Source organism: Dermochelys coriacea, chromosome 4 (assembly GCF_009764565.3).
Source record: "Dermochelys coriacea isolate rDerCor1 chromosome 4, rDerCor1.pri.v4, whole genome shotgun sequence".
NCBI classification, from domain to species: Eukaryota; Metazoa; Chordata; order Testudines; family Dermochelyidae; genus Dermochelys; species Dermochelys coriacea.
The window spans coordinates 141462382-141471898 of NC_050071.1; the positions used below are offsets into that span (position 1 = coordinate 141462382).

The window sequence follows — 9517 nt, forward strand, 5'->3', positions numbered from 1 at the left end:
TGCAGCACATTGAGTGGATGTTTTCAGAGAACTATGCATGATGACTCCATCTTTCTTGAGTGGTAACAGTTCATTTAAACCCCACTATTTTGTATGTACATTTGGGATTATGTTGTCCAATGCATATTGTGACGGGTTCCCACTCCAGTCAATGGAAAAATACTGGTATCCCAAGATAGAGTCCAGCACCAGGTGACCTGATCACATGTCCCTGTAGTGTCACAGCGGTCATAACTTGAGGCTGTCTGCAGAGTCCTCAGGAAGGCTCCCCGGTGGGAGATAAGCTTCTTCTAAGGCCTATTGTTTTCTCCTAATGGTTCCTTAACCTGAATGGGCCCTTCCCAGCCAGCCATCTAGATTGAGAGTCTATTGCCTAGTGGACGTCCCCCAGGTGTAAACACATTATTGTTAGTCAATATTCCTAACTGCAGATACAAAAATGATATATGCAGACAAATAGGATAATCATATTTAGTAAATCGCAACCTTTCCAGTGACACCTCACATGACCTATCTTGCACTAAATACATTGTGATTATGTCATAATCGTATCATAATAATATTACTGTGAAGAATATGGGGTGCAGTGTTACACGAATTACTTTGCATTTGTCAACATTGAATTTCATCTGCCATTTTGTTGCCCAGTCACCCAGTTTAGCGAGATTCCTTTGTAACTCTTGGCAGTGGTGGGTGCTGCTCACCACCTCTGCTAAAAAAGATCTACGCCCATTAAGGTTTAAGCCTCTTGTCCTCACCTTCAAGACCCTTTATACCCACTTAGTTTCTTCCCCACTTAGTTGGTCTTGTCTCTTCAGGTCACTCCCCCTCTCTGAGCCATCACTGAGGACAGCCTTAATACCTCGCCCAACCACCTCCCTCAGAAACATCTCTTCACTTTCTCCCACTGCTGTATGGAATTGAGGCCCCAATCCTGCAAACTGTTCTCTGTGGGCATACCACCGACTTCAATGGGGCTCGTGCAAAACTGTCTGCAGGATCGGGATCTTAGTTTGCAAGCTCTTCATGCCTTTCTGTTTCGGCCCAGATATAACCACAATTCACTGCTTCAGTTCACCTTACTGGACAGAAAAATTCTTTCCTACCCCCACAGGCGTGCTGTGAGGTTTAATTAGCATTTGTAAAGTGCTCCGAGATCCTTAGATGTCATAAAATTGCAGCTTCAGTGCTACAGGGTATTTAAACACATCCAACAAGCATTTCTGAAAAGCAGAAGGTATTTTATGTGTAGCTCAGTCGTAGAAACAGAAACCAAGATGTCGGGGAGAGAAACAAGGAGGTTGATGGATTAGATTTAGTAGAAGTCTATATGTGCCCCAGAATTGAATATGTCCTCCAGCAGAAGGTTCACTAGCTTTTCAGCTGACACATTGCAGTCTAGCAGCTGTCCACTGTACTTCATGTTGAGGAACTGCCAGCGCACTTCTGGGTCTCCTGATTTTGTGCGGGCTACCTGCTTCATTTCTGTGTCCAGAGGACCTAGAGTGGCAGAGGGAAAAGAAAAGGACAGTCATGTGACAATTGGAATGCAAAAGCCTGTCAATTATTCTGCTATTCCGCACCTGGTTGGCTGCAAGCGCACCTCAGGTGAGGGGGAAATGGGTGCTAAAGTCAATGGGCAAAATTCAATTCTCCACACACCAATAGGGAGCAAGCGTTGAAGCCAGTGGCCCAGCTGAAATCAATAGGCCTGCTCTTCCACTGCTTTGCACTTTCTGTTTATATTTACACTTGTGCAGAAAGTGCAAAAATGCTACCAACTCAGAGTGCTAGGGTTTTACATTCAGCATTGGTGTAAATGATGATACAAGGCAATGGAGAATTCAGTTCATCAGATTCTCACTTAATTCAGTGGGAACAGGAGTGGATCCATTGTAGAAAGTACCTAACCTAATGCCCACTGAAGTCTTCCTGCTGACTTCAATGGATATTGGATAAAGCCCTTATTCCAGATTTACACCAGACCCAAATTTGGCCTGCTGTCATTATCAAGGAGTAGATGCTCCAAACATAGAGTTTATCTTTAAGGAGGAGAAACAAGCATACTAGGGAATTACAGACCAGTCACCCTGACTTGGATACCTGAAAAGATACTGGAACAAATTATTAAACAACCGATTGTAAGCACCTGGAGGATGATAAGGTTCTAGGGAATAGCCAGCATGGATTTCATGTTAAGCCAACCTAACTGCCTTATTTTACAGGGATATTGGCCTAGTGGATGGAGGGAAGCAGATGTGAAATATATTGATTTTCATAAGGCTTTTGACCAGAACTGTCAGGCGATTACAAAAATTAATTGCGATTAATTGCACTTTTAAACAATAATAGAATACCATTTATTTAAATATTTTTGGATGTTTTCTACATTTTCAAATATATTGATTTCAATTACAACACAGAACGCAAAGTATATAGTGCTCACTTTATATTTATATTTGATTACAAATATTTGTGCTAAAACAAAAGAAATAATATTTTTCAATTTACCTAATACAAGTACTGTAATACAATCTCTTTATCATGAAAAATGTAGAGTTATGTACAAAAAAATAACTGCATTCGAAAATAAAACAATGTAAAACTTCAGATCCTACAACTCCACTCAGTCCTATTTCTTGTTCAGTCAGTAACTCAGACAAACATGTTTGTTCACATTTACAGGAGATAATGCTGCCCGCTTCTTGTTTATAATGTCATCTGAAAGTGAGAACAGGCGTTCGCATGGCACTGTTGTAGCCAGTGTCACAAGATATTTTTGTGCCAGATGCACCAAAGAATCATATGTCTCTTCATGCTTCAACTACAATTCCAAAGGACATGCGTCCATGCTAATGAGGGGTTCTGCTCGATAACAATCAAAAGCAGTGCAGACTGACGCATGTTCACTTTCATCATCTGAGTCAGATGCCATCAGCAGAAGGTTGATTCTTTTTTGGTGGTTCAGGTTCTACAGTTTCCACATCAAAGTGTTGCTCTTTTAAGACTTTTGAAAGCATGCTCCACACCTCATCCCTCTCAGATTTTGAAAGGCTCTTCAGATTCTTAAATCTTGGGTTGAGTGCTGTAGGTATCTTTAGAAATCTCACATTGGTACCTGTGACATACTATACCTTGCGGGAGTGTCTGTTAGCCCCTGTATTCCGTTGTGATATTGCATATAAAGCATTCCATGTGGGGTATCAAAGAAAAGGTTCTGATCAGCTAAAAGTCACTGTTCTATCTAAATATGTATATCATTAATGCATATGAAGTTATGAGGTTGAGTTGTATGATTGTCACTGAAACATACTGTAAGTTGGGCAATCAGCCAGATATTAGCTCCTAGAGAAAACAACAAGGAAAGTAACCAATGCCTGGGTGAGGTGTCAAACAACCATCAACCACCATTGTCCAGCAAGGGAGCTACAATTCAATGACTCACCTGCATGAGGCCATACCAGGGGAATTGCTCAGCCTTGCCTGGGGACTCAGCAATCCCCATCAGACTGACCTGGACTTGTGTTCTCCAAGCACATGGGTCTGAGGGTATAAAACAGAATACAGGGGGCCCATGCTGGGCCTTTCTCCTTCCCCCACCTATGCTGCAAGCAATAAAGACACTCTGAAGACTCCGACAGAGGGGACTGATCCAATTTTCAAGGGTGAAATCTGTGTACTATAAACTGCAATACCCAATGGGGAGAGAAAAACTGCTTAATCTAGATGTTGCCCAGTCTAATAGGGTTGAGAGTTTAGAGTGCGTGCTTATATTTTATTTTGGTAACTGACTCTGACTTTTTGCCTATCACTTAAAATCTATCTTTTGTAGTCAATAAATTTGTTTAACTGTTTATCTTTACCAGTGAGTTTGCCTTGGCTCTGTGGAATTTGTGAGGAATGCCTAGCCTCTGTGGAATTTAAGTCTGAGTAAGAAGATCTCTTAAAAAAAATAAAAGTCAATATACACCAAAGAGGAAGGAAAAGAGTGATGTAATCCCAAGAGATTTCTAGCATTGACTGGGCAACTATTTTCTACATCATACAGATGTCTGTGCTCTCTCATGCAAAGAATTGTATTTCTATGGAATGACTGGATTGAAGAACAATCCTTCTTCCCCTACTCCCAGCACCACTGTCTCCAGGGCCCAAGTCGCTCATCTTGTACCCTCCATAGTGATTAACACCAGCACAAAGTCAGTGTAAGACGCTATTGTTCAAATCTGGTACACTTTAGCACCGCTTCATACAAATCCTGAATCTTGGCAGGGGGTTAGACTAGATGGCCCTTGCGATCCCTTCTAAATTTATGATACTTTGAATCGTAGATGACAAAGTTATACGCACTGGAGAATCAGGCCCTGCACCCCCAGCTAAGTTTCCTCTAAGCTGTGCGGTCACATAGCAGCCTATTAAGTGCCATGCAGGCACTCAGGGCTGTGGCTGTGGCCTCTCCCTGGACCTGCTGCGGTGGGGAGAGGTGCCTCTCCCTGCCAGCCCCAGCCCTGCCCCAGACCTGCTGCAGCTGGGGAAGAGGTGTCCCTTCTCCAGCCCCAACCCAGCCTGGCCCAGACCTGCTGCGGATGGGGAAGAGGCATCTCTCCCATGTCCCCAACCCAGCCCAGCTCTGGACCTGCCATGGACGGGGAAGAGGCACCCCTCCCCCAGCCCCAACCCAGCCCCGGCCTGGACCTGGCATGGATGGGAAGAGATGCCTATCCCGTGGCCTCAGCCCCGGAGCTGCCATGGCCGGGAGAGGTGCCTCTCCCCCCCGAGTCCAGGTGCTGCTGCGGAGAGAGAGAGCTGGGGGGGAGTCCTCTCTCCCTGCTGTAGTCCTGGGGCAGCCTGCACCTCAAACCTCATCCCCGGCTCCACCCCAGAGCCTGCACCCCTAGCCGGAGCCCTCATCCCCCCACTCCAGCCCTCTGCCCCAGCACTGAGCCCTGCTCCCACACTCCAAACCCCTCGGCTCTGCCCCCACCACATGAATTTTGTCATGTGCACCAATGTGGAGGTGATGTGCCATACATCACCTCCATATTGGTGAACATAACAAAATTCATTCTGCACATGGGTGGGGAAAAATGAGAGGGAACACTGGTTCCCAGCAAAACCAGCAAAACAGGGATCCTACCTGGGGTATAGTTGACAACTCTAACGTCAGGCTTTTCAAGTGCCAGAACATGGAACATCATGTCCTGGGCGGCCTTCCCAGTGCAGTACAACATCCAGCTCTTGAAGGGCTTCAGGGCACACAGTGAAGAGATGTTCACAACAGTCTTGCACAAGCCAGAGTGCTCTGGGAAGGCTTTAGGATGGAGGATGTGAGACAAAGCGCCGAGGTGACATTGAAGGTAAAGTAGCTGTTGACTTCGGCTGGGCTGGTGAAATCCACAAAGGATTTGGAAATATCTCCAAGTGATCCTAAAAAAGGGACAGAACACGACCAATACTTGGTATTTACATAGCACTTAGTATTGGCAGTGGACTGATAGATAATAATTAAATTCATCTTACCACATCCCTTTGCAATATTATTCCTATGGTACAGATAGGGAAACTGAGGCAGAGGGAGATTGTGGAACTTAACCATGGGAACTTGCCCAACACACACAAATCTCTACACTGGGGATTTGCTCTGAATGCACCAGAGCACAGCCCCCACATAGACAAACAAAGCCAGTATTTGTATCCTTGCAGCTTACTCTAATTTCAAGCACAGGAAGACCCACTGACACAAATAGCAGCTTTGCCTGTCTACATCAGGGCTTTGCACCAATGCAGCTACACCCATGGCTGTAATCAGAGCACGTCCCCAGTGTAGAGAAGGCCTCTGTGTGATGCTGGGCAAGTCCCCATGAGAACTGCCTGGTGTAGGCAAAGACAGAGTCAGTGGCACAGCCAGGAAAAGAAGTCAGGAGTTCCTTGCTTCCGGTCCCAGGCTCAGTCCATGTGGCCCAGACACTCACAATGGCACTCCCCTTCTGCACTGGGGTCCCCCACTTTCCTTCTGCATCTACCCTTAACCATCACCCCACCTCATTTCTCCAGCCAAGAATGGTACGGCATTCCCTTCAGAGTCCAGTGAACAGGAGCCGCAAATCAGGATCAGTATGTGTATCTTTAATGCAGCCTTGCAAGATGGGTCATGCAAATTTACCAGCCCCGCTGCAAGCTCTGTTCACTCCCCTTCTTGCTATTTTCATGATAGTAAAAAGAAGAGGACGAGGTTTTACTCACCTATCAAAAATACACGGATTTATTCATCCTCGGCTAGCAGAATTGCTGCTTTAGTGTCACATGTCAGCAAAGAAGATGCAAGTAATACAGACCCGTGTGACGCTTCCCAGGGTTATCCAGACTTGCGAGGCACCGTGGTACCCCTAGTGTGAGGAAGTCTGGTCTGCTAAGGATCAGTACCCCAACTCCACCAGCCACAGACAACACAAGCAGTCCTCCATGGCACCGCTGCCTCTCTGCAGAGGGTGTTCCTCATAAATCTTTGGCTTTTGAATGTTGTCTTTTAACTATCCCCTTGCACAGCAGCGGGTGATGCTACCAGCCTTGCTACAAGTACATCCTCTTTTGTGACGAAAGTTACTGAAGGGAATGGCTGTTCTATCCTCTCTGCATGGATAAAACTCGTGAGCAAGTGAAGCATTGCAGTTTACCACTGTTTTCAACATGTGAATCGTCCTTTCCCCTCTGTTCTGAAAACCTCAATTCTTAACATTTTTTTTTACTTACACTTATTACTATTATTACTTACAACTATTATTTGGTATTGCAATAGCACCCAGAGGCCCCAGTCAGCATCGGGCTCCTATGGTGCTAGGTGCTGTACAAACAAAATAAATAAAAATCCATGCCTCAAATAGCTTACAGTCTAAGGCCTCGGATCCTGGAACAAGGTCTGCACAGGCAAAGCCCCCTCAACTGGGCTCTCTCTCTATGGAATTCATTGCTGGATCAGGGCATAAATGGTGACAAGAGGCAGGAGTGTAGCATATAAAGAGGAGTAGAGGGGAGACAAAGGACACAATATTGGGAACACAAGGTTGCATTGATTAGCAAGGGTATAATACAGAGGGGGTATAGGGTGTTTTTTAAACTAATCAGAGGTGAGGGAGCAAGAGGCCATTATTGTTGTTATTTAATACGTATTGTGGTAGCATCTCAGGACTTCAACCACAGACCAGAAACTCGCTGTGCTGGGCACTGTACAAACACACAGACCTAAAAAGCCAGTCCCTGTCCCAGGGGCCTTACCGTCTCATTATCAGCCCACCCACTTAGCCATGAACATGGCAGCACCCGGAAAACATGCTAAGCCCTTGAGTCTGGGGCTTCCAGTCTAATGATACATCTTTTACTCTCCATTGGGTCACTCAGCAGTGGGGACAGGTAAAGAGCAGGTACAATCACAATGTGCAATGGTACAATCACAAGAGGGTTCTTTTGGGCAGGAACATACCTTCGCTATGCTACAGAAAAAATGCACCCTTCAAAACTCTATTTTTAAAAATATTTAAGACCTCACCCCTCTCTGTCATCTTCTCTTTGCCCATTTATTTTCTCCCTTGGTCATTTTATTTGTGTGCTATTTTTGTTTATTGTTTAATCCTGCTCAGTCTAATGTTTTGTATTGTTTTTCAGCCCTTGCTATTCCGCCCTCCCCTTTTGTCTCATTCACCTTGGATCAGCCTCTCCCTCATGCACAGACACTGTGGAGTTCATGAATTCAAGGGGTGAAATCATGGCCCCGTTGAAGTCAATGGCAGTAATTCTGTAGATATGGAGTCCAGAAGAGACCAGGCCTCCTGCGTAGTACAGGCCATAAACTTTCAGTCACCTGATGCGCTGAAGGTGGGCTTGCCTTGTCCTCCTTCTGCTGCACTTGCCACTGTTCCAGTCTCTCTTCCTGCTGCACCTAGAGCAGTGGTGGGCAACCTGCATTCCAGGCCAATGGGAGCTGTGGGAAGCGGCGGCCAGCACGTCCCTGCAGCCCGCAACTTCCCGCAACTCCCATTGGCTGGGAACGGCAAACCGCGGCCACTGTGGGCGGTGGTGCCTGCGGACAGTAAATGTCAGCAAAATATCTCATGGTCCTCAATCAGATTACCCTGATGGGCCGCATGTGGCCTGTGGGCCGCAGGTTGCCATCACTGACCTAGAGGAAGGAGCAGCAGCCTTGTAGGCTATCCCCGCTGTGGGTCAGACGAGTAAGGATCCTGTCAGATGGCCTCATGCCCCAATGTCTGGTGAAAAGGGAGGTCTGGTATGGCTCTGATGATGTAGTTCCACATCCAGTCCCCCCAGCCTAACCCCAAAGAAGCAGGGACTTGATTGTCAAAACTTTCTTGTCCCACATGTATTATCAGCACCCTGATAAAGCAGCATGGCCCTACAGGCACACAAGCATTACCAACATCTTTAGGAATTCTGTGAGAGTGGGTCAGCTGCATAGATTCCAAGGCCAGAAGGGATCATTGTGATCATCTAGTCTGACCCCCTGTATAACATAGGCAGAGACCTTGCTCCACGTGATTTTCTGACCACAGAGAGTTTCAATTAATGATGGTAGATGTAGCTTGTATGTCCTACTTTCCTTTCTTTACTGCATTAACTCTCTAAGGGGATGGCATGATGAAACTGCCTACACTGACATATAACTGATCTGCATCTGCTAGGAGCAAATATCCCCAATGGCCGGTGATGGGACACCAGATGGGGAAGTCTCTACTACAGTGAATTCTTTCATGTGTGTGGCTGTTGGGTTTTGCCAAAATGCTCAGGGTCCAACTGATCACCATATTTGGGGTGGGGAAGGAATTTTCCACCGGGTCAGATTGGTGGAAACCCTGGGATTTTTTCACCTCCCTCTGCAGAGTGGGGCATGGGTCACTTGTAGGTTTAAACTAGTGTAACAGGTGGATTCTCTGTAGCTTGAAGTCTTTAAATCATGATTTGAGGATGTCAGTAACTCAGCCAGAGATTAGGGGTCTATTACAGGAGTGGGTGGGCAAGGTTCTGTGGCCTGCAACGTTCAGGAGGTCAAACTACATGATAACAAAGATCCCTTCTGGCCTTAAAGTCTATGAATCTATTTACTCTACAAGCAACAAGGAACAGTTTGTTTGTTTTTTAACTGTGATTGGGGCAGCAAAAGGGAAAACACATTCCTCTGCAAAAAACATGTAACAGTCCATAAATATACCTTAATGGGAATAACTTTCATACTGTACGTGCAATTTGATGTCTAAGCAAATGATCTGAGATCTAAGCTTGTCTTGTTTATTTTGGATGGTATCACAGTTCAGAAAATGTTAGCCCTAATATCCTGGTCTGGCTGAGCTGTGCCCAGCATGGGACTGTGGGCAACAGGTGGACAAAAGTGGCCTTATCCTATCTTTGTGGCTCTCTGATCCCAGAGCTGGCCAAGGGCCAGATTGATCCTTGGTACTACAGTAGCCACAGGATTGAACCTGCAGGGAAAGAGTTTTGTGGGTTTTGCTGG

At 45.8% G+C, this 9517-nt stretch overlaps 1 protein-coding gene across 1 annotated transcript; it reads right to left on the reverse strand.

Annotated features, from left to right (window-relative positions):
* Nucleotides 1-1315: 1315 nt before the first annotated feature.
* On the reverse strand, nt 1316-7553 carry SPR (sepiapterin reductase). The gene is given in 5 exon segments (XM_038400552.1): nt 1316-1500; nt 5135-5308; nt 5311-5424; nt 6432-6476; nt 7541-7553. Coding segments are annotated over 5 exon segments (531 nt in total).
* Between the last annotated feature and the right edge of the window lie 1964 nt (nt 7554-9517).